The sequence below is a fragment of the Anguilla anguilla genome, chromosome 1 (genome assembly GCF_013347855.1).
Source record: "Anguilla anguilla isolate fAngAng1 chromosome 1, fAngAng1.pri, whole genome shotgun sequence".
Taxonomy (NCBI): domain Eukaryota; kingdom Metazoa; phylum Chordata; class Actinopteri; order Anguilliformes; family Anguillidae; genus Anguilla; species Anguilla anguilla.
Window position 1 is genome coordinate 67,080,258 of NC_049201.1, and position 25,877 is coordinate 67,106,134.

Here is a 25,877-nt window from a genome sequence, read left to right on the forward strand (position 1 = left end):
GGGTCTTTGCAAGGTAATTAAACTGAAGGGAGAACTTGAAGTTCTGTAAATGTAAGTATGTCACTAGATGAGGTTCCCCATAGTTAACTGTTGTTAAATGAACACTGTCTCCATTCTGATCCTCTTGTTCAGCATGGATTCTGACTAGAGTCTTTTATATAAAACCTGCTTTCACCTCTCAGTGTTCTAAATATCTAGTGATGGAAAGGATTCAGTTTGACCCATCAAGCATATGCCAACCTAATGCCTGCACAGAGCATGTAATGAATGTCAGTTCATTCGCAAAATATAAGTGCACACATAATCAGAAATTTATGTTGAATACACAATGACGTTTCAGTTGGAAATACGTGAGAGAAAGCTTCAGGAGCGGTAAAGAGTGTGTGTGCACATTTGTGTGCTCGTTGTGTTTGTATTTGAAAACGCACCAAGTTGCTGTGACTCCCCCCCACTCCCAAAAACCTCCCTATTCCCATGCCCTTTCATCCTCTCCATTTGCCCCAGCAGGTGCTGGGCTGGTCGATTCGGCCAAGAGGTGTGATGAATACGAGAGAGGGGAAGGTCTAGGATCAGGCTCTGCCGAAGTAAATCTCTAATCCCATTAGAACCAGCCCCGAGAGGGAGAAAAAGAGGTCTCTACCATGCCGAGCACTATTGTCCTGATCGGAGGGCTCCAGGAGGTGACATCAGCAAAGGCCCATGTCCTCTGAAAGCTTCTTTATTCCAGTATTCCTGGCTGCTTAAATGCCGGGCAGAGGGGCTTCCTTTTCCTGGTATTCATCCTGTCCGGATGAAAGGTTAACTGTGACCCCCCTATGGGCAGAGTCAAATATCTACTGGCCGGCTGGCCAGTGATCACAGACTCAAGAAAAGTGAGCAAATGAACATAAAGTACCTATCAATAGTGGCTCCATCAAACCCATAGCAGTAGCTTCAAATCAGGCTAAATATATTTACAATCAAAATGCACCTCCTAAAGAAAAAGTCATATTTAAACACAGATCATGGTATCATGTGATCATAATTCTCTTTTAAAGCTGACGAACATTCCAGGAAAAAGTTCAATGGACCTAGTTGGATATTGAGCTACCTACACTGAAAAATGTCCTGTATTTATTAAACTATTACACAGTATGAGTCCAACATGGACCATCTGTATTCTGTAAGACTTGGTGTAACTCTGACCATTTTACAGTTTAATATGTCACCCATTTCTCAACAGATTTTTTTAAACACGCAGAGTCAATATCTTGTTATAGATAGCTGCTCTCGATAGTTACGCAAAATTCATTTGAATAATTATACTAGATCATTATCGTTATCACTTTTTCTTGAATTTTAATTGGAACTACAAAGTGCAATTAAGTTCTTGGTTTTTACCGCCCATTCATTAGCACAGCTGCCCACCTGTCTCATAGTTCATGGGAAAGGACCACTGCATTAGTTCACGCCATGGCGCCATCATAGAGTGGGATTTGTGCGCAGAATAAAAACGGCGCTCTTCTCCCTCCACCATTTCACCATGCAGAGGCCCCAGGCATGGCTAATAACGCCGTATCGAAATAAGCCCCCCCGCTTCCCTTCTGTCTTTTGATCCTACTAAAGTGAAACTGTGTTAATTACACGATGGAAAAACCATCTGGATTTGGGCATTAACCCCTTCCGCACTGATTGTAGCATCATTAAGTATTCATGAGAGGATTAAAGCGCATTTTCCAGGCCGCTTTCATTCTGGAGCTGCAGTTCTGTTTCTTTGTCTAGCACGAATTGGGACGCAGCTTCAACGCCAATGCCCCGGAAATCAAGCAAACCGTGAGATCCATATTGCAAGTCGTCCAATCTATTTCGCAGAAACGATTTCGATAATGGCAATTGTGATAATACAATACGTACAATAAACACTAGTCATTTATAATCCGACTTGTGGCAAAAATCGATGACATCGTATTAATGCTATATTCGTAATCTGAATGATTTCATCGAAAGTAATTCCCCCTATCAACCTGAAGCAGTACTAGAAAGCAAGACATTACAAGCCATTGACAAACGTCGCATACGGAGCCAGGAGAAAGTGTAGGCCAGTGGTGTCAAACTCGTGCAATGGAGGGCCGTGTGTATGCAGGTTTTCATTCCAACCAATTAATGCTGCCTTAATTGAGTCCAATTACTCATTCAGCCATATGCGTTTAACTGCATTGAAGCACAGAATATAAGAAAATTTTTATTTAGACAATGCGGGTCACCATAGACGTCGGGTCACCATTGTGCACAAACCTGCATCCCTAATTCAGCAAATAATTTAACTAATTATATAATCAAGATCTGAGGCTGGAATGAAAACCTGCATACACACGGCCCTCCATGGCACGAGTTTGACACCACTGGTGTAGGCGGAAGTAAGGATGCCCAAATTGATGAACCAACGCAAATGAACCAATACAAGCTAAGTGCTATGTTACTTATTTTCTTGGTAGATATCAAATACAGCGACTGTCATAGATTGCGTTGCTCAAGGGTGTCAAGTGAGTGCCTCCCCTTACATGGAACCAGCATTTAGCGGTTTTATCTCAGGTCCTTGTCCAACGCACACTGTCACAAGTCATATATTCGACCTGCAGAAAAATTTTATCAGTGAAATATCCTCATGTATAACACTCGAAAGAAAGACTACACTCCAACATTCTGGAAAAAAAACATGCTCTTTATTTTCAAATAATAAATTTGAATTCACAGGGATTTGTTTACACTCACGTCGCAAGCAATTAAGGGTTGGCATTGACAAGTGATAATGTTAAAAAACCACAGCAGAGGTACAGGAAACAACCGAAAATAACTAATCTGTTTTACTCAAGTAACTGTTTTGGCCATGTGGAATTTCAATACTTAAAAATGAATTATTCTATCTAGTATTCTTTTAAATTGTGTAGCTATACAATAAGAATATATACTCAGACTATATAACCTAGACTCATGTTGTTCCACTGAAAAAAAGATTAAAATCTTTGGTTCTAAAAAATAAACACATAGCAGTGTGTCCAAGCAGTTGGATATTTCTGACAAATAATGTTTCTAACGTCAATATACACTCTGCATTGTAACACTTGAACTACCGCCAGAAAAATCAAGCCGTCCAAGCATCCCTATAGCAAAGAATTAAAAAAATAATGTATATATACATAAAATGGGCAATTTTGTCTACGTGCTCATTTGTCGTTTCCGCCAGTTTAAAATACGGCTCTTGGTTGCCATCTTGTGGCGATAAATACGAAAACGTAGGAGGCGAAGTTTATATTGGCTGCTGTCAACAATTTATGTGGCGACTTTAGTTGGGAGTTGACGTGAAGGACATGTAAGAAACAAAGGGCCTGATTTTAGTAAGAAAACGTTTTAGCACACGCGAAAGCAATAACACAACCCATGACTGATGCTAAACAAATACCATGACCATGGTCATTGGTTATGTTATGGGTTTTGCATGTGCTTAAAGGTTTTAGCAAAGGGCTGCCAACCCTGTTCCTGGATATATCATCATGTAGGTTTTCATTCCAACCCTAATTTGGCACAGCTGATTTTCCTAATTAGTAGCCAAACAAGATGTCTCTTGACTTAGTTGTGCTTTGGTATGGCTGAAGTGATAACTTACAAGACAGCAGATCTCCAGGAAAATGGTTGGGCAGCTCTGTCTTAATAAATCAGGTGCAAAGGCACTTACATCTACAATTCCTACCTATACAGGAACAGTGGGGTATTATCCAAGTTTAACTGTGTTTATCAATTTTTTAAAAAACACAATTTTTCTAAAAAAACATTTAAAAAATCAAGTGATTCATGTAACATCCAAAAAAGGACAAACTGTGAATTCGAATGGAATAGCATTGTCTCCTAAACACCCATGTGTAAGGTCCATGTTGCACATTTCCTTTCAAGGAATACAGGATATTAAAAGAGAAATTCTGAATACAATCTAGTACCTAATTGAATGAACAGGCACAGAGAGGACATCAAATAGACTGTAGCCCACAGATGACAGTTTTTTGTTTAACTGTTCAGATAGATTAATGTTCCATACAACCAGGCTGACACTCTGCTAAAAAAGGACAGAGGAATGAGGTGATTGTTTCCTTTTCTGTGTCTCTGAGTTAAATGCTTCTGCTTGCATGTACATGTGCTCCGCATATTCACCTTAACAGTCAAAATGTGAACCTACATCAGTACGATAACCTACATGAGATTACCATGTAGGCCCTGGAGTGGTGGGGCTGGTACGCTGACCATATCAGGAAAGGCCACTTTCATGCATGGGGGAGGATTTCAGGATTTAAAAACAAACTGACATATAAACCTGTGTATGAATACGTGTAAATGTGTATGTGTACATGTTTGTGTGCGTGTGTATTTATGTGTGTATGTGTGTGTGTGTGTATGTGCATGTGAGCGTGTCGGTCTGTATATGGGTACGTGATCCATGTCAAAGTGTATGCGCACAAGCCACATTAGTGTCTGCTTCCGCCTGGACAGGAAGCTCAGCCATTAAGGGGTTTCTCCACATCTTCCACGGGCACTGTGGTCATCTCTTCATGGGAGGCCTCCTCACCTGGCACCTGGGGATCCACCGCAGGGTTTATATTCATATCTCGATTTGGTGTACACTGAATTACTTTACCAAAGTACATAGCTTTATCAAGCTGGACGAAACAAACAACTTTGATAACCTGTTAGACACGATTAATGTGTTAATATCACCAACCTCCCAGTAGATTCCGTCCTCAAAGCAGATGGTGTCTGGTGGAGCACCATAGATGGGCAGCTTCAGAATGAAACCTGTCAATCAAATGCGGAGTCAAGTACAAGCAATACAACTGTACAAAAATATGCAGCACCAGCAGAAATGTGTGTCTGTGTGTGTGCGTGTGTGTACATGCCTGCCTGTGTGTAACTGTGTCCTACAAATGAAGCAGAGAGACAAAATGGCGGAAGCTAGGGGAAGGTTTCCATGGAAACACATGGATGGTCAACAGTTATAGGTGAATTGTCACCGCATGTTCATAGACATATGTGCTGGCAGAATGGGGTCCATTCATTCAGATGTATCCAGAAGTCCTCTGTGAACTGGTACTCACCCGCAATCAGACCCCCCAGGAGGGCGATGGCCAGCGTTACAGCCAGGGAGAGAGCCTGGCGCACACCCTGGTAGGAAGCAGTGATCTCTCCTGAGTGGATATTTGGGAACACGTCTTCCATCCTGCATCAGAAAAATAGAGATCTATCTTTACACAGGGATGTTACCTGTCTTTATGCATAGAAATGTACCTTACACTACTCTATATCCCACACATGTCCTATGGCACTGACCTGCACTCTAGCCCTTCACATTGGGGCTAGATGCTCATTTAAAGGCATTCTATTTCAGACTGGAAATTATTTTGATTTCAACATTGGTTTGCATCAATAGACAGTTCAGTATAGTAGTAAACCAATGCAAAGCAATATGCATAGAAATGTTAGATGTGAAAAACTTTGATTAGCCATAGCTACCTTGACAAAGGCATTGGCTTTACTCTGGATATTGTGAGACCGTTTGAGTGTTGACAGGGGAAAAAAAGGTAGTGGTGAGAACATGAACATGCACTCACCCTTCTCCATAGATTTCCTTTGTGGCCGTAGCAGCAGTGACGGCCCCCACAATGGCCCCCAGGACCCCTGGCATGCCATGCAGGTTATGGACCCCACAAGTGTCCTGAATACGCAGCTTTTCCTCCAGAAAAGGCTGAACGAGGGAGGATAGGGGACAGCAGAAGGATAAGCAACATGGTCTGTGTGTGTGTGTGTGTGTGTGTGTTTGTACAAGTAAATGTGTTCACTCCTCTGCATGTATATCTTTAAGTATATACATGTGCTTTTGTTTTTTACATTATTATATATTATACATATAAAATCAATAATTTCTATGAATGAATTATGAATTTATATATTGTTCTGCACTGTTTTGTTTGACAGTGCAGTCAATATTTGGCCACTCAGAAAATCTGGGAAGGATTATACAATTAAACTTCATGTACATGTATACAGTATATGCCAGTCTCTTTCTGCAAAAAGAACATGGATGTGTTGTAGACAAGTGACGACAGGCCTGTGATGCCCACTTGTCCTCACCGTGAGGTACTTGTAGCCCAGGATGGAGATGGTACCAGCCAGGAAGCCTACAATCATGGAGCCGAAGGGTGTCAGCATCATTTCTCCAGCCGTGCCCACAGCCACGCCTCCTGCCAGAGCGGCATTCTGAATGTGCACCTGCAGGGGGCAGCAACAAGCTTTTACACTGGCTGTTTCTAAAATGAGATGGACCTTATAATACAATAACAGAATGTAGTGCTGCAATAGTCATCCTGTGTAAATTAATTTTAAATAATTTAGTGCAGAAAGTCAAAAGGAAAGGTAAATACAAACTATTTTTAAAAATCCTGTCTTTAAAGAGGGACATATGCTTTTTAATTCAGTGTGAAGTTTCTTCCCAGAGTAGTGCTGTGATCTCCCACAGCCTTGTTTACAGGATGAATTTTATTTACACACTTGCCTAAATGTTATACTCCCATCTCCTTCACCAATATTGGGCAGTTTGTCACTGAGTGAAAGGTATTGATGTGCATGGTATTTGTCACTTACCTTGAATGGTTTCCAGTACTGATATGTCTCAAATCTATGTTTGGCTAACTGATGGGACTTGCTTCTTCATTGTGCTATACAAGAAGAGCCATGTGTTTTCTATAGCTCTGACGAATACTGCTAAACAGCACCCTCTGGAGGACCCGAACAACCACTGCTGCTTTATTTGGAATGAGTTCTACTAAGTACATAAACACATACCCATTGTTGAGATAATTAATTTGAACATAGTCACTTGTTCATACATTAATGAGAAGCCACGGTATACAATTTAGTTCCTCAATCTATCAGTGTGAATTCACTTACAACTCTAAAAAGCCTGTAACATAACTGAATTGTGTTGTTACATATTGTATTTAATGCTATACTTTTCATTTCACTATAACTTGCATATATCACTTTATATTTATTCAGGTGATGTATACAAAAATTGTATACTCCCCTGACTCCACCCTCATGCTTTCGCATCATCCTCAGCTTATATTATATGGTACCATAATTCAGTCCTCCAAGCCTCCTTACCATGTCCAGTTTGCCCTCATGGCTGACCAGAGCGGAGAAGCCATACGTGGCCAGTGTACAGGCAGCCAGGGAGTAGTAGGTGTTCATGGCAGTGCGGTGCTGGTCATCCCCATGTGCAGTGATAGCCGAGTTGAAGCTGGGCCAGAACATCCACAGGTAGATTGTGCCTGGCATTGGAACAGAAACACCATACGGATATCATGGATCTGACTTGCATTGGGCAAGAACACCATCCAGATATCACAATCATTGGGTTTTACTGGCACTGGAACAGAAATGCCATAAGGATATCACAATCTTGGGTTTTACTGGCACTGGAACAGAAATGCCATAAGGATATCACAATCATGGATCTGACTGGCATTGGAACCGAAACACCATCCAGACATCACAATCATAGATCTGACATCACTGAGTGAAAATCAGGGTCAGCCTAGGAAGAGCCCAGAAAGTCACTGAAGGTATCTTGTCTTTTCAAAATCATATCAAGGTCATCTTGGCATGAACGTGGAAGATACCAGGTCCTGTTTTGACTGTAATGCTGTACCCTGGGCCATTGATTGCTTTTTGTTAATATCACAAAAATCCAATATTTTGAAGTTGAATTTGAAAAAACAACAGTATTGTGACTGAATGAAAGCAATGTACGAGTTGAGTCCTGACTGAAGATTAGATGGTTATTCAAGACTTTTACTTTGAAGGGATATCGGGTCCATATCTGGAGTCCAGGGTCAATTGCACTTGTAAACTTTCTGTTGCATCATTCCTACATACATCTGCAATCAGTGATGTACCATGCCCTGACCTAGAGCACTCACAGCTATGCGGTATTGCTGTGAATAAACATAAACTCCAGGAAAGGGGGGAAGGCAGAGGAGTCAGTATCAATAGAACTGAAATATGTTTCAAAGGGAGAATCTCACCAATCATGGCAAAGAGGTCAGAGTGGTAGACAGAGCCGTTCTTGTCTTTGCTCTTGTCCAGGTGTGGGCGGTAAAGCACTCGGGCCACCACCAGCCCAAAGTAGGCCCCGAAAGTGTGGATCGTCATGGAGCCGCCCGCGTCCCTGGCCTGATGAACAGACATTTTTTATGAATCCATTTTTCAATCAAAAACTAACATCCAAAATATCACAAATTTTTTAGGTGCAGACATTTTCTGGTAGGTATTTGTGACCCATTCTGGTGTGTATGGTGTTTCTTGGTATAAGTTAGTGAGATCTGCAGTATATTCACTTGTTATGGTGTTTGTTTGTATGTGTTAGAGAGCTCTACGGTGTAACAGTGTGTTATGGTGTTTTTGGTATACGTTAGTGAGCTCTACAGTGTAATGGCATATGCATGGGCTCCTATACTCACCTCCAGGAGAGATAGGATGATGAACTCATTGACAGCAAACAGAGTCACTTCAATCACAGCCATCAGCAACAGTTGGACCGGGCTGGTCTTCCCCAGCACAGCACCAAAGGAAATGAGAACTGAACCCGTGCAGAAGTCAGCGTTGATCATGCTGCAAAAGGAAGGCGTTACAATTCACTGTACAGAAAGTCAGTGTTCCAGTGAATCACAGTATACTCTAATCCAATATTAATGCAATCCTTCACTCAAAATTCAAAACTGTTTCCTCTACAAGTGAGACTGACAGAGCTTCTGAGCTAATGATTTATGGAACATATTTCACAAGAACATAATAGTGTCTATGGACACTTATACTAATTTGTCAAGTATTGATCATCACTAAATATATAATATAGAGTTAATATAGAATGTATAATATTCACTCTGCAATGCGTCAGTGTTGATGTAATGTGACAGATACTGTATATGTTTCCACTTATGTGTGTTAGCATGTGCACATGTATGTTCCTGAGAAAAAGTGAAAGAGAGTGTATGGGTGTGTGTGTGAGAGAGAGAGAGTATGTGCATATCTGTGTGTGTGAGAGAGAAAGAGTGAAATAGACAGCATGTGCATGTTTGTGCAAGAAAGAGAGAGAGAGAATGTGTGCGTATGTGCGTGTGTGTGCGGGCGCATGTGTGTGTGTGAAGAGAGATAGAGAGAGATTGAGAGAGAGAGAGAGAGAGAGAGAGAGAGAATGTGTGTGTGTGTATGTGCGAGTGTGCATGTGTGTGTGAGTACGTGTGCATATGTGTGTGGAGAGAGAGAGAGAGAGAATGTGTGTGTGTGTGTGTATGTGCGAGTGTGTGTGTGCGTATGTGTGCATGTGTGTGTGGAGAGAGAGAGAGAGAGTGTGTGTGTGTGTGTATGAGCGAGTGTGCATGTGTGTGTGTGCGTATGTGTGCATGTGTGTGTGGAGAGAGAGAGAGAAAGAGAGAGAGAGAGAGGGGCAGGCATCTCACCTCTCCACCCCGATGTGGATTTTGCCCCCGTGCATGCCGTGGAAGAAGCCCTGCATGAGGGTGGCCCACTGCAGGGCGAAGGCCGCGATCAGGAAGTTGAAGCCCACGCTGCTGAAGCCGTAGCGCTGCAGGAACGTCATCAGGAAGCCGAAGCCGATGAAGATCATCACATGCACGTCCTGGAAGCCTGCGGGAGGAGAGAGCGGAGCATTGCTCATTAATGCCATCTACACCTGTGTACTGTAGGTGTTTTGCTTTTAATAAATTCCGGTTTAACTAGTTTGTGGTAGGGTGGGCGTGGTTTTGCGTTGGCTGCAGAGAGAGAGTGGGCGGGGCGGCTCTCGGAACTCTGCGCCACAGCTGTTGGGGATTATTAATCAGCACTGATGGTTAATTGTTTGATTGATGGACAATGTGCTGATTACCTTGACACTGAGCCTGGACGCTTAAAAAGCTGGTCTACAGAGACAGAAGCGAACGGACTGGAGACGGAGGAGGAGCTGATGGACAGTCAGCAGTGAATTGTGTATTGCGAACAGAAAGCCGCGTGGAGGCCGTAAAATAAAAAAGACGCAGTCACGTCCAAAAAAATAAACTCGTCTCTCTCATCTCTTAAACGAGCGGTGGCACTCGGCTTGCTACATAGTTCCACAAGCCTTCAGAGCTCGTTCCACCTGGAGCTGTTCATGTAAAGCCTAGTGCAAGGGTGCAGCATGCCAACTGTGACTTGAACCCACAACCTCCTGGTATCATAAAGTGTATTCGATGCCACTGTCCTGAAAAGGGCAAGCATTGTTACAGTTCACTATTTCAAAAACAAATTTGCTTTTTAAGACCCAGCTGTGGATAACCTAGAATAGGTGTAATGTGTATGGTTAAATGGGTGATGAAATTCAGCTGGCCTACATAATTGGACACAGACGGATGTGCCGTCACCTGGACTCTATTCAATTTATCTGTTCCCATTGCTCACTCAGCCAGCTACACTGTAATCTGCCAATTAGATGAAATGCATTCATGGCCTCAGTCTAGATAGTGAGTGAACAATCTTTGTCTGTGCTTGGGCCTGGAAACCGGCTGTTGGCAGAGGGAGCACTGATGGTGCCAGACTCCCTGCAGGCCAACTGTCCCAGATATCCCGTGTCACCTCTTTCACCCACCTTCACTCCTACTCTCACAGAAACACATGAACACGTTGGGGTACTGGGTCATTTACTGGATTTCAATTATACCTGCTTTTTTTCTTCTGTAAAAGTTTACTTCTTTATGCTTTTACTTGACTTGATATGTATTGCCTCTTGTGAAGATGGTATTTGAAAAAGAGCTGTGCAAATACAATTCATTATTTTTTTGTTACGACTCTGATTGTTCAGTTTAACAAGATAAAGACTCACACTCGTGTCTGTTCAAGAACCTGACTATCAGGTTTCTCCCCCTGCATGTGATTGTGTGATGTCAAGTTATGCTTTGATTATGAGATAACAGGCATGCAAGTCTTTCAGATGAGCAACAGATGAAAAGATAATAAAATGGTACTTAACTTCTTATTCCACATATTGTTTTACCACAATGTTCATTGAGTCAAATGAAATCAATATCAAGCTCCTCTGAAAATTCTTCAATCATGGTGCCATCCCAGGATATTTACAGCACTGCATTTCACTGATTTTTAATAACTATCTCCCTTTTTGTTCTTCCTCCAGGTTCTACTCACACAAATTAGACTGTGGTCAGGAGCACAGGTCCCAAACTGCTACCCTAACTTTCCATTCCTCAGGTGACTATTTGCAACTACTCAGGAATCCTGAAACAGTACAGTATGTCACCCTGATAGTGCAGCACTGCATATCCTAGCTTTAGGGCTTACTTCTTTTCAGTTTTACTGGTCTCTTTAAATTTGTGTAGTTAAATCGATATTCCTGGGAATAGTTCTCTTTGTTCTGCATGATTCCCCCATTATGTCATCAGTTTTCTGGAAAAAAAGTTCTTCATCTAAATGACCCGTGGATAAATGAAAACCCTGAGGCTGATCTGACATAATCAGCATAAACTGTCAAAAACAGCCCTGGAGACAATTAATAGAAATAATAGATTCCATTTATCAAACAGCACTGCTGTTTGTAAAACGACTTTCTTAATAGATTTAATCCAGCACTGATACATGCACTTTTATGCCAACACTCCCATCATCTTATTGTATGGATATGCCATTCTCACTGCCTGACGCTGCATGGATACAAACAAGGTTATGCAGGCACTCAAGCCTGAGCTCCATGGACACTCCCAACATCATGCTACCACAAGCCTTTTTTAAAATGAGCCAGACTAAACGCATCATGTGGCCAGGACCCCATGAGAATCACTTATGCATTCACCAGTGACAAATGAACATGTGTATAATACCTCCTCGTATAAGAATTACAACTTACATACTTAGTTACATAGCAGAAAAGTTATGACAAACATTATCGGAACTGTTGCATCGAATAGGCCATTAAACTATGCACTGTGGAATAATAATTTTGTCTTGCTATGGACTTGGCCTTGTACTCAATTTTACTCCCCTAATCAGTAAAACGCCAGAGCAGGTTGATAATAAGTTTCATGCAATGGATTTTGTAGCAAGAGACAATGCATGAGCATTATTCACTCACAAGTTCAGAAGCCACCCGCCCCCCCCGCCCCCCCCAACCACCACACCCAAACCCCTAAACCCTGAGACACTAACCAGTGTGACCTGTCTGAGGGCTGGAAACACTCCCTTTTGCATTGACTCAAATGCGGTTTCCAGTCCCTCACTGCAACCTCTCTCTCAGCCATTCTCACGCTCTTGGAGGAAGGCCCCCATTCTCACTGGGCTGCATTAACGGCTCTGTGGATATGCGCATACAGGCATTCCTCTCTCCCGTTCCCATGCCCACACCACTGTTACAGCCCCTGGCTCTGTACCTGTATGCCAGTAGTAACACCTGCATTAAAATACCCAGTGCTAAGAGGCCCCCAACGGGCATGCCCCCAGAGCAGGTAAGCTTTCAAAAGGGATTATGATTAGCCACGCCCACTCATCCAGCGCACTCCCTTCCCTCTGGCTTCCTGAATCTCATCTGAAGCCTCTCTTAAGGTGGGATTCTAACAGTCCACAGGCTTACCTGCCCAGGAAGTTTATAGATCAGAAAAATATAATGCACATCATTCAGATAAAAATTGTGTACATCTGCGCTATACTGTCGCTCCACACTGAATCTTCTGGTATGAAATGCCCAGAACTATTTAGCAGTCAGTCAACCTCCAGGTATTTGCGTTAGATTTACGTTCGCTTAGTTTCTCATTTAGTATGAATTTCATGAGTTATGCTTTTGCACTAAGCCTTAATTTAATCAATTGTATTTAGTCTGTAACTGACTACCAAGTAAATGCGAGTTTTGGGTTATGTCTTCACAAAAACAGTTTTGTGAGTTCTTTAATCCCCACAAACAACATTCCACTTGTATTTGTTCATAATTGAAATTGCTCTTCTGCATCTTATTTTGATTACATCTGTGCCAGCTACACTTGACTCCAACTGATGCACTTCAACCTGTTTCTAAAAAAACATTTATCGCCTCAGGCACCCGTCATAAATGACAGCTTAGTGAATTTCACTGCCTAATTACTGCATCTGCAATAAATTTAAAAAACTCTAAGTCGATTTTCCTTGCGGCTACCAGCAGCCCCAAAGCAGTAAGCACTAAAGGGCTCAGCCTTTGAGTAGCACAGCTGAGTTTCTGTGCAGCTTTCTATGGGATGTCAGTTTCACATCCAGTCATCACTCCTCGTTAAGTTGTAGAAGTCAAATTAATGCACTTCGCTCCGGTGACCCTACACAATGTCAAATATAGTGCTTCAGAACAAACGTTCTGAGTGCTCTACGGAAAATACAAAAAAAGATTCAAATCTACCTAACTTCTCGCACTGTACATCTCTGGTACCTGGTAGCCAAAGGAAATATGTTCATTTCTCATTAGCAGTAGTCACTCTTTCCTGTCTTCCCCTGCATCATGCATTACGTTCCACATATAGTAGCTAGGAACAATTCATTGCAATATTTCACTGGAGCAATATCTTTGAAATATTTAAAAGGCTGAAAACTCTGGTACAGTCTGCTCTTGCAGGATCTGACTATCAGGCACCTCACTATCACTGTAGATACACCACACAGCAAAGATAAACATTTCCTCAGCTCACATCATCAACCTCTGAAGGGCCTGATAGAGTGGTCCGCGTTCAAACCACCCTTTCATTTCATACAATACAGCTCACCCTGGCCATCAAAAGTCATCCTTCACCAAAGCCCTCCACCCTCTACCATCCAGCCCACCCCAGCCACACAGCCCCAGAGGTCACTCACTCGGGTAGCGGAAGTAGAACTCATTATCATAGTTGGACAAGTTGTGTTCGGCCATTTCCTTGTGCCAGTACTTGGCATTCGTCTGGTCGTCATACTCCACCAGCGTGGCAAAGAGGATGATGATGATCATCTCCAGTATGATGCAGGTAGCGGGCAGCTTCACCCTCAGGTTGGTCTCGAAGTTGGTCATGGTGTTGTCCTTTTCTCTCACCTCGTGCTCAGAACCCAGATTGGCTCCAGTGAGCAGGAGACACTTCACAGTTACAGTGAGTGTGCATGCACCACTCATGCACAAGTTCAACGGCTGTTTTGTGTTGCGCTCTTCAAGCCCACACCCCCTTCCCCCGGCATTCCACCAATCCCTTTCTGCAGGCAAACTCAGCTCCTCCCCTCAAGCATTCATCTCTTTAAGGTGGTCTGGAGAGTGTTGCAATATTTCATTGGTTGACATCAGTTATACTACTGGTAGTATTATGATAATGGAAAACTAAGTTTTGTAAAATTAAAAATTCTCATATCAAAGGTAGTTTTCAGAATATGTTTACAGTTATTTAAAAAGTCTATCTATATGGGTATTGATAAAGTACATTTTCTAGTGATTCAGCTATATATAACACAATCTTATAAAATAGTTATATAGGCACAAAAACAATAACATGTTCTGTGACAGCTACGACTGAACAAATTATGTATAGGGTATATAGGTATGTGTGATTGTTCATGGGGATTGTACACAATATGACCAAGAGTATCTGGACGCCCCTGGGTATGGGGCTATTTTTCATGGTTTGGGCTAGGCTCCTTTTGAAGAAAAATCTCCATTGAAGGAAAATTTTAATGCTACAGCATAAAATCATATTCTAGATTATTCTGTGCTTCCCCAACAGTTTGGGGAAGGCCCTTGCCTGTTTCATCATGACAACGCCCCTGGGCACATAGCAAGGTCCATATACTGTAGAAATGGTTTTGTAGATAACAGTGTGGAGGAACTTGAATGGCCTGCACAGAGCCCTGGCCTCAACCCCATACAACACCTCTGGGATCAATTGGAAAGCCATCCGTGAGCCAGGCCTAATCACCCAAATAGGTACCCGACCTCACTAATGCTCTTCTGGCTGAACAGAAGCAAATCCCTGCAGAAATGTTCCTATATCTAGTATAAAGCCTTCCCAGAAGAGTGGAGGTTGTTATAGCAGCAAAGGGTGGACCAACTTTATAAGTTTGAATAGAAAAGAGGTTGTCTCAAATACTTGGGAGATCCTGTGATGGGTGTCCTTTAGGTTGTGACGCCTACAAAAAAAAAAAAAAAAGAAAACACCTACCACACCTTGGAATAATCTGTGACAAGATTATTCACCGGGCAGCCCAATATTAAAGACCAGGTCTGAACTTATGATCTAGGTGTCTCTGCAGTCTGCTTTGGGGCAGATTGCCAGCACCACTGATCAAATCTAAACCACTTCCTAAACCAAGTCAAAACCTGCAGTTACACCTCTACATGCCCCCTTTCCACATGTGACTTCACAAAACAGATTGAAACTATTTTCTAGACTGCATGCATAATAAATACCACCCATAGAATTCAGAAACATGAGCATTTATGAATGCATAACTGTGCTTATTGTTCTTATTGTCTATGGTAAAGAGAAAAAAATGCATAAAGCAGAAGATTTCTCACATTGTTTAAACACAATATAGTTACCTCAAAATGATACTGCTGTGTTAGAAATATACTGTTTAAAAAATGTCTTTGAGTCTCTGTCGTCAGTATGCCTGCTTGCAAAATGGTCCTTTGATATTACTGTGATTACAATGCAATTGGCACATTGAAATATGCTGTGCTCAGTTTCCCTCTGTTAAATACCATTAAATTTCAGATGAAAAGAAATGTCACGGTCTGAATGTGGAGAAAGAGAAATCATGAAATAAAAAGGTAAACATTGTTCGTAAGGAAAATATGAAGTTTTCATAAATGGAGATTTATGATGATGATTTAATGGCATCCTCAGCATACCAACTCGAAAAAAGAGATCAGAAACTGCTCAAGTCAGCAGTACATGATAAATGAATAACTATAGGCCTTCAAATACACTACTGTCACCTTATAGATGTTACAAAATGGTGGCCTCCTTTGCATTTGTTCAGTGTATCAGTCCAGTTCAAAGCGTACAAATGGTACAGAAAAGCTTAAGGTTCGGACTGACTCCATTCAACCCATAGAGCATATTGTATTGCAGGTACTGTATTTGCCACTGCTTGTATTTTCCACTGCTTTCAAGCTTTCAAGAAACTTAGGCAAATGACAAATTTTCCTTAAGGTTTGCGCGTACTTCATTTCCACTTCCAGGTTAAGGAAACAAGGAAACCAACGTTATTACAATTTTTTATTTTTTACTCAGCATGTACATTGCATCCATTTATACAGCTGGTCCTACCCGGGAATCAAACCCATTACACTACACTGCCGCCCTGTAACAATTCACTGTTAAATTTATAGTTGTTGTTCAATTAAATGAAGGCCTTAATCTGACTGATAACTTCAACTGTACTTGGAGACTAATGAATCTCAATGTCTCAATGTCATCATGTATTTAAAAAAATCAAAAATTGTTTTTTGTTTTCACATTATTTACTGAGGACAAGCATGAGCATGAAGGCTGAAGCACTATATGAAAAGACAATAAGGGTAAGTTGCCCTGGGTAACTTGTTGACTTAATAGGAACAAATAGCTTGATACTATAAATAAATTATGCAGCAAACATAGAATTTGGGTGTGGTTATAATCATATGAATGTATGATCACGCGTCAATCGCAAAAAAATGAAGTGTGTGTGAAATTATTAGGGAGATGTTTTGTAACATTCTCTTCCACCGACACCCAATGGCTTTCCTCCTTTTCAGTATCTTCAATGATCTCACAGCTGAGGCGGCCTGTTCGTCTTTTCTTGGATCCCCAGCCTGATAGTAAATGTGTGGAATTTGCTTTTAAAGAATTCAAGCGTGAAACTTTCAGTTGAAGCAGGGCTTTACGCTTCTGGTCCGGGCAGGAAGGGGGCCGACGGGACAGGTTCCTGCACATTTGCGAGGTGAAAGACATCACTCACCATTGCCTCTAATCTTTCCCCGCGGTCTGTCTCCGCATTCAGAGGGAGAGAAAATATAACAATGTTGTTATGATTCGTATAATCTCGACTATTGCCGTTTCGATCCACAGGCATCCCACTGTGCGTGAAACTGGGAGCCAGACAGTTTGGGGCATTGGGCCGATGCACAGCTGGTTCTGGTCACAACAAGATGAGAAGGGACACCTCTCTGGGGCAGAGAGGCAAAACTGCCGTCCGCCTGCGGCCTGGTGGTCGAGACAAGCAAGCTGTAGAGATGCAAATGCCTCGCAGTACATGCTATGTTACTGAATACACTGCAAGTGGTATTGATGGGGTAAGTATGCAAAGGTTTTTCAGTCAATACTTGTGTTTACATTTGAAAGAGACAGTGTACTTAACTTGGAATGCTAGCAATCCTTTTCATTTACGCTCAAAACCCTGGAAGAAGACGGGTTTTTAAAATCACTTTGTAGGGGGGACATAGACTCATGAGATAAAACCAGCCCTGCAGAATTATTCACACTCTTGACAACGACGAACCGATGGCTTCATAAAACAAATAATACTTAACTATACTTTAATACTCAAACATGATGAAAATATCTTATTTCAATAATGATTCAATTTAATTAGCCAAAATGACTTTTCTCAAATGATAAACTTATTTCCCCCTTCTGTTTTCACAATGCAATCCCCTATGATTGAGATTAACTTAAAAAGTAGGATGTTAACGCTAATTAATTAGAAAGGGGTGTAAATAATTGCTACGTCAAAATTCTTTTTGGGAAAAATTGTTTTCTTTGAGCAACTGTATTAGTGTAAATCAAAGAGCATGTATAACTTCAGGGCACTAGAACTGCAATGATTTGCATGCAAGAATATTTTGTCTTTTTGCATTTGTTTTAATTTGGCCATTTTAAGTAACTTTCTGCACAAACTGAAGTCTAATGTTTTTACAAAGTGGACTAAATTATACGTTTATGTGCACAGTGGAACAAAAATTTCAATTTATAATTGTATAAACTGAATGTACTGTAAAATTCACAGAAATCGACACAAATGTAAACACAGTGTGTAAAAACCATACCACTGTAGCATTACCGTATCAGATTGCATGCCCACCATCACACTTATTCCCTGTTTGGAAAATGACTTCAATGGGAGTTGGTCAAGCATATCTCACATTGCAGATGAATGAGTGAATAAGACACACATAGAAATTGAACACATAGAAATCCACATGTCATTGGCCCATAGACAGGTCACTCTTAGTGGTAAAAAGCATGGAATTCCTCTCACTTTGAGCTGCATGCCCACTCCTGTCCTTTGGTCTCAGGTTTTTTTTTTTTTTTTTCAAGCCAAGCCGGGAATCCCGCCACGAAGACACTCACAAACACTCTTGAACCCGAGCCTTCGAAGAATTCCCTTTTAATTGACAGCAGGTTTACAGGTGAATGAAATGTACCATGGTCAAGTGATTCAGGGAGGAAACATTGCAATACATTATGATTACCACGAAAACAGTGGTGTACCATGTTGAAATGCACTTGGCCATGTGACTTTTGCACTTCATGTACTCACAAATCACTTGAAAGCTTCTGTGAAATCCATATTATATTATGCATCAGTTTGCCTATACCATCCATGACAGAAATTGAATATATTTGATAATGAATGCATTATTATTATTAAGATATACTGCTAGATATACAGAAGCTGCACATATACAAATGTATTATATATAGCAGGAGGTGGGAAAGCTACAAAGGGAGAAATAAGTCTGGCAAGCAATACATCTGTGTCTCGCTTCTACACAAATAGAACTGTGTACATGCATTTCCATTATCTGCCCAAACACACACATTTAGTAATTGTTTTAGTCTTAATTGGCAAGGTCTGTCCCTAGGTCATTTAATATTTTTATTTGTTTGCAGTATCAAGCAAAATGCTGTCATTTGATTTCTTGTAGTTATGGCGCCATGTGGTAATAAGAGTCACCCTAGTGGAGTTCAATATTGGTCTAATATCATGTGTCGCATGGGGCTACTCTTGATTGTCCTCTACAGTACAAAGCGTGTATTCCCAAAATAAACCAATGCCAACCACTAAAGAGAATGTTTTTGATAGTTCTTGTGAGAGTCAGTCAAACATTTCATGGTTCAGCCAGCTAAAATAATGCCCAGACCCGGAGGACCAAGCCCTCAGGTGTGACTTCTATTTGTGTCCCGCTCACATCTGGTTGCAGTGGGGCTTTATTGTGCAGTACAGCAGTTCCATTGAACCTGGGTGATCTGATTGGCCTGCGATACAGCCATGTCTGCTGCTCTGCAGGATGCCTGGAGTCTCTCTCATTCCACCTGAGACACTCAAGCACATCACACATGTGATAATGAAAAAAAATGTCATGTGACATTTCAAATCCCATCTCCATTTCCATCTCTCAGATTCTTTCTAAAGAGATTCGGTATTCTTCCACACAGGGGGTTACATACTATTTTACTCGTTTCTTGCAGTTTGCCTCCTGTATGTTTCATGTACAGTTGCTGACCATTTCTTCTCTCATGGATTCACAAATTGACATTTTTTAAAAGCATGTTCATATTCAAGCATTACAGTATGGCATTGATATTACCTTTAATAATGTAGGGAATTAACAGTCAGGTCATCATAACAAAAAATATTAATTGACAGAAAAAATAACTCGGACCTTACTATAGTTATGAATGTATAGTTGGTGTTTATCCCACAACATGGATATGAGAAGGTACAATAAACAGTGACTCAGGCCTTACTATAATTATGAATGTATTGTTGGTGTTTACCCCACAACATGGATATGAGAGGGTACGGAAAACAATGACTCAGACCTTACTATAGTTATGAATATATTGTTGGTGTTTACCCCACAACATGGATATGAGAGGGTACAGAAAACAGTGTCCGGGTTATAAAACTCAGCTGCCCCCGTACAGCTCAGAAGTTTAAAATGCTCAGTGAGCATTCAAGCTGAAATGTTAATGGTTTGAAGTGTCCAGCTCATAATTCCTGCAATGACCGCCACTGCACAGAAAGGTATGTGCTACTGGTGTTATCCATAAGAATTTCTTACTGAATGGAGCATTTACTGAACACCACATTATTCTAACACAGAGAATACAGAAGGAAGTATAATTAACTTTGCACTAACACAGAGACTGAAAGATTACAAAGAGACGGTGAGATCTGCTCATGAGACAGCCGCCAGTGGTGCTGCTGGAGTACAGCAGCTGCACAGACATGCGTGCGGCACCTTGTCACTTCATCTCCCCGCTGTCTCGTGGGCCCCGCAGATAAGGCGATCTGGCATTCACACAGCTCTGCTAGGGCATGAGGTGGGGGGGGGGGTTGGGGGGGTCACCTGTGGGACGCACCTTAAAACAGAACCAGCTACTGGAGGTGCAGAACCCGATTTGATGCGATAAGCGCAAGCCAGGGCTCGTCGATTATGTAACGTGAGATAAAATATCAATGGAGGTATTTTAGACAAGGCATAAAAAACATAAATATGCATCTTCAATAGAGCTCCAATTGTGCTGAGAGATGTGAGCTGCTAAAATACGCTCGTGCTAACCGTGACAAGAAGAAAACTAGACAAAATCTCTAAATGGATTTTTGCAGGGATTTGTTTCTTGTGGATGTTGTTGGTTTAAGAACTACTGAGCATACTGTATTGGAAGGGAGGGATTTGAACTTACAGTACAGTTATGCTGTTACATTCCTGACAGAGGGGCTGTTCCAGCGCTCTCCCTCTGGTAGGGCGTAGTGTGTGAGCACGGCTGGTAGAAAGTGGCCCAGTATGGCTGCAGGGAGAGAGATAAGCTGACATTCCAGCGTACGCTGGGAGATCTCTATCAAAGGCATGACTGTCACATGGGGGAGACATGTGCCCCCATTCACACAGGAGACAGATGGATGTGTGAGTAGATTTTTGTCTGCCATCAAATATCTGCAAGAGGGACAATGAGAGATAAGAGTCCCTGGAATAGAAGGCCAGGAGTCAGAAAGTCAGCAAATCTGACTGAGCCTGTAAGGGAGGTTTACAGGCAGGATAGGTTTTGGCTACAACACTGGTCTGATACAACTGATGCGTTGTGACTTACATCATATAATTTAAAAAAATAATTTACAGTTCTTAAACCTTTTCTTGGAATTGCCCCTAAGACGTATATCTGTAATTAAAGTATTTCACAATTTAGCTGGATTCATTGGTCAAAACAAAGCTTAGTCATTTTGTATCCATCCATAAATTGCCACTCCCTACATTCATTGCATAAATGCAGGAGAGACACCTACGTTATAAATGGTGGCAACTGCATTCAGTTAACCTGGAATTAAATGCATGAATTTTAAGCATCAATAGGAAAATCAATAAAAGTGATACGAACATCCACTCGAAGACTTCATCACGAGCTATGAAAATGTAGCATGAAAAAATATGTAAAACGGAATTTGAATTGAACGAAATGTATTTAAGGTCATAACAGTTTATTCAAATCAAATTGATCACTCCTGGTTTCGCCTCACGCAAAAAGTACTCCATGTATATTACAGGGGAGAGTCAGAGGGCAAATGTTGGAAAAAAAAATGTCATAGCAGAGGTGATGGAAGCTGAAGTGGCTCGAGGTTGTGGAGCGCTTTTAACCTGGCCCTCTCCTATCAACACTTCTAGAAACTGCACTCACCTCACAACTTTTCTCAGAAATGGGTGTGGATTTTTCTGTGTATGAAATGCATTTCCTAGATTCAACCGGTCATTACCTGTTCTTCAATACAGTATCAACCTATCAACAGACTATGAAAACCTCAATCATTAAGAAAACATATGGCAACATCTTGAGGACCAATATTCCATCAGGAATGTTTATACTACCCTATCTGTCATATTCAAAGCACTATTCAAGTTTACAGTGGAGAAGTAAAATGGTTCTGAGGTGATTTTATATATTACATAAAAACAGAAAACAAGTCACTACTCTACTGACATGAGCGAGAGGATCCTCATATGATGGCTTATTGAAGACCTTGTGTTGACACCAGGAACAGTTATATCTACACTACATGACCAAAATTAGCTGGACACCCCTTGGTCTGGGCAGTTTTTCATGGTTTGGCCTAGGCCCCTTAGTTCCAGTGAAAGCTAATAGTAATGCTACAGCATGCAATCACATTCTGGACAATTTTGTGCTTCCCCAACAGTTTGGGGAAGTCGCTTCCCTGTTTCAGCATGACAATGCCCTTGGGCACACAGTGAGGTCCATATAGAAATGGTTTTGTCGAAAACAGTGTGGTAGAACTTGTGGTAATATTAATGTGTGAACAGTGTGGTAGACTGGCCTACACAGAGCCTTGACCTCAACCCCATCCAATGCCTTTGGGATCAGTTGGAAAGCCAACTGCGAGCCAGGCCTAATTGACCAATCAGTGCTCAACCTCACTCATGTTCTTCTGGCTGAATGGAAGCAAATTCCAAACACCTAGTATAAAGCCTTCTCTGAAGAGTGGAGGTTGTTATAGCAGAAAAGGTTGGACCAACTCTATATTAATGCCCATAACTTTGGATGGCAGGTGTCTACATACACTACATTTCCAAAAGTATGTGGGCATTCCTTCGAATTAGTGGTTTTGGCTATTTAAGCCATACCCATTACTAACAGGCGCATAAAATCAAGCATACAGCCATGCAATCTCCATTGACAAACACTGTCAGTAGAACGGGTCATACTGAAGAGCTCAGTGACTTTCAACGTGGCACTGTCATAGGATGTCACCTTTCCAAGTTTGTCAAATTTCTGGCCTGCTAGAGTTGTCCCAGTCAACTGAAAGTGCTGTTATTGTGAAGTAGAAATGTCTAGGTTCAGCAACAGCTCAGCCATGAAGTCATGGGCCACACAAGCTCACAGAACAGGCCCGCTGAGTGCTGAAGCATGTAGCATGTAAAAATCATCTGTCCTTGCAACAGTCACTACAGAGTTCCAAACAATGGAAATAATGGCCTGGGGCTGTTTTTCATGGTTTGGGCTGGGCCCCTTAGTTCCGGTGAAGGGAAATACAATACAATACAATGACATTGCAGAAAATACTGCACTTCAAACTGTGTGGCAACAGTATGGGTAAGGCTCTTTCCTGTTTCAGCATGAAAATGCCCCCGTGCACAAATTAAGGTCCATATAGAATGGTTTGCTTTGTTTGGTGGGGAAGAAATTGACTGGCCACTGCGAGCCAGGCCTTATGCCCAACATCAGTGCCCAACCTCACTAATGCTCTTGTGGGTGAATGGAAGCAAATCCCTGCAGCCATGTTCCAAAATTTACTGGAAAGCCTTCCCAGTAGAGTGGAGGCAGCAAAGAGCAGTTCAGCTTCATATGCATGTCCATGGTTTTGGAATGAGATGTTCAACAAGTACACATGGATGTGATGTCCAGGTGTCCACATACTTTTGGAAATGTAATGTACTTTTGTCATGTGGTCTATCTCTGTGTGAATTTGGAATCTGAAAAAATAATTTTCCTTTCAGGGTTGAAGAGTTCCAGGGATTTCATCATTGGTTGACTTCGGCAAGAGCAGAGGGTTTTCCAGGAAATATACCCAACGCTGTAACTTATCCACCTGAGATCCACCTCAAGGCGCACCCAGCCTTCTCACGAACTGACAGAGAGCTTCTACCCCCCACCGAAGCTATGGCAGTCCATCACTGCCTATCTGTCAGAATGACATTTAAAACAAGAAATCAATGGATTTTTAGGGTTCACCAGAGAGATCAGAGAAATAACTCATCTGGGTTTTGAGCTAAAGGTGACAGATATCCAGATACCAGTGAAAGGAAAATGTAAATAAGCATAATTTAATGTTCTTATATTAACCCCTGTGAAGTCTACTGTATCCCATTCACCACCAGTAAATGCATGACACTTCCATCATAACAACCATAAACTGCCATTTTATGGCTTGTAAACTACATTAATAAATACAAATGATGTAAAGAGTACACTGCAAATGTTCTTTTTCTTATTATGATATTTTTCATGTTTACAAAACCTAGGGAATTAAAAAATATAATCCAGAGAAAATATGTGGTTGAACTTGCCCTGCACTGACTCTACTTTAAGGGCTATGGTGACTTGTGGGGTTTTTAGAAGTTCTGCTTTTCATTTGGAAGGCTACATAGCAATACATTCATGACATGTTTCCATCAGGTGCCACACAGGCTTGAACTGAATCAGTTTGTATGCACAATCATGCACTGCAGTTATTTTTATTTGAAGATGTGTGTCCTAAGAATGGGTTTAGGAACAAATCATATCTTCCTGACAATTTTAGGTAGTTTTCTGTTGTTGTTGGTTTTTTTTTTTTATTTATTTTTTTTTTTTTTAACAAAAATGGCTTGGAAAGTGATAGAATTTCTATTATTTGCATGGTAGCATTTACACCTCTTCCCTACAAGGGAATTCCCAAAAATCTCCACTAGAGGGCTGCCCTCCTTTATTTTACAGCCTCCGTGTTCAACGGCATGTAATATACAGCAGCATTTTTACTGCAAACCAGCAGTACAGCCAGAAATATTCATAGCTGGGCCTGCATTGAACTAGGAGGACCAGAGCTGCCTGGTCATTCACAACTGGGTGTGGTGAATCAGCCAAGATAAATAAATGGGATAGGATACTATTTAGGTGGCTCTGGCCCACTCTGGCCCACCCTCGTCTACACCAGTACTGCAAACTATTATTCCAGCTTGCTAGCACTTCACTATCTCACTTAACTGGTCATTGTCTTGATTGATCCACTTTTCCTCCCCAATTTAACAGCATTACCATTTTTAAAGAAACCAAAAAACCTGCTGGTTGCACGACTCCAGCAGTCAAGAATCCTGCAATAACAAAGGACAGAGCACATTGTTATTCTAAACTGTTAACTGCTCAATTAAGGCACACCGGAACAATTCCAGTTTTAATGTTCATCCTGTAACACAACGTCATGTTTTCTTCTGTGTGGTTTATTGCACAAGCTAAAACCCGCCATTCCATTCATACCAATTAGTCTTGCCATTCGTGTTTAGGGACTATTTACATTTTGACAGCTTATTGACAGCTTCAACTTTGTGCTTGCTAACATGAAAATATGTGCTACAATCCAGGAATGTGGTATGCGAGAAAAACAACAAAAAAAAAAAACCTAAATCATATTTTTCGAATGTACTGTATGTTTTTCTACATGTGTCCAGTCGCATGAATGAACATGTCTCCAGACCCCCAATGACCCTGAGGAATGCAACCGTTTTCTGCCAGACAGAACAGTAGCCACATTCAGCCAGGTGGTCGGAACAGTTATCTTCAAACTTTACACTTATTTCAGACACTATTATTGAAATTAACCTATTGTGAAAAGTGATGTTGTTTCATGCTCAGTTTAAGCTGTGATTAAAAACACAGGCTCTAACCCCAAATCTAGTCTCACCAGTCTAGCCACAGTCAAGAAACTGGCAAGCACCGTCTAATATCATGTCCTAGCCTGCAGAGAGTGTTTTGACATTGAACTACCACTACAATGGAACCTTACACCATGTCAAACATGATGTATGGGCTCACTGGAGATGCCTAACCATGCATATTGACATAAGAGAAAACCGTTTAAAGACAAGAACGGCACATCCATCATTTTAGTGTTCATGTTCATTAATGTTTTATTTACCGCCTACATAAAAAAATGCTCTGCACTTCAAAGTTTATAAAAATTACCAATAACTATTGCCAATTATTATTTTAGGATGGACATATTGATTCACTTGAATTTTCATTAGTCTACATTTT

At 41.3% G+C, this 25,877-nt stretch overlaps 1 protein-coding gene across 1 annotated transcript; it reads right to left on the bottom strand.

Annotated features, from left to right (window-relative positions):
• Window positions 1–2,680: 2,680 nt before the first annotated feature.
• rhbg (Rh family B glycoprotein) lies at window positions 2,681–14,211 on the bottom strand. Its single transcript, XM_035402955.1, has 10 exons — window positions 13,930–14,211; window positions 9,543–9,729; window positions 8,544–8,694; window positions 8,109–8,256; window positions 7,186–7,352; window positions 6,154–6,291; window positions 5,634–5,767; window positions 5,121–5,242; window positions 4,748–4,821; window positions 2,681–4,601 (listed from the first exon to the last, which is right to left on the bottom strand). The coding sequence occupies exons 1-10, from the start codon at window positions 14,117–14,119 to the stop codon at window positions 4,524–4,526; spliced, it is 1,389 nt and encodes a 462-aa protein (XP_035258846.1). The 5' UTR covers window positions 14,120–14,211; the 3' UTR covers window positions 2,681–4,523.
• Window positions 14,212–25,877: the final 11,666 nt, after the last annotated feature.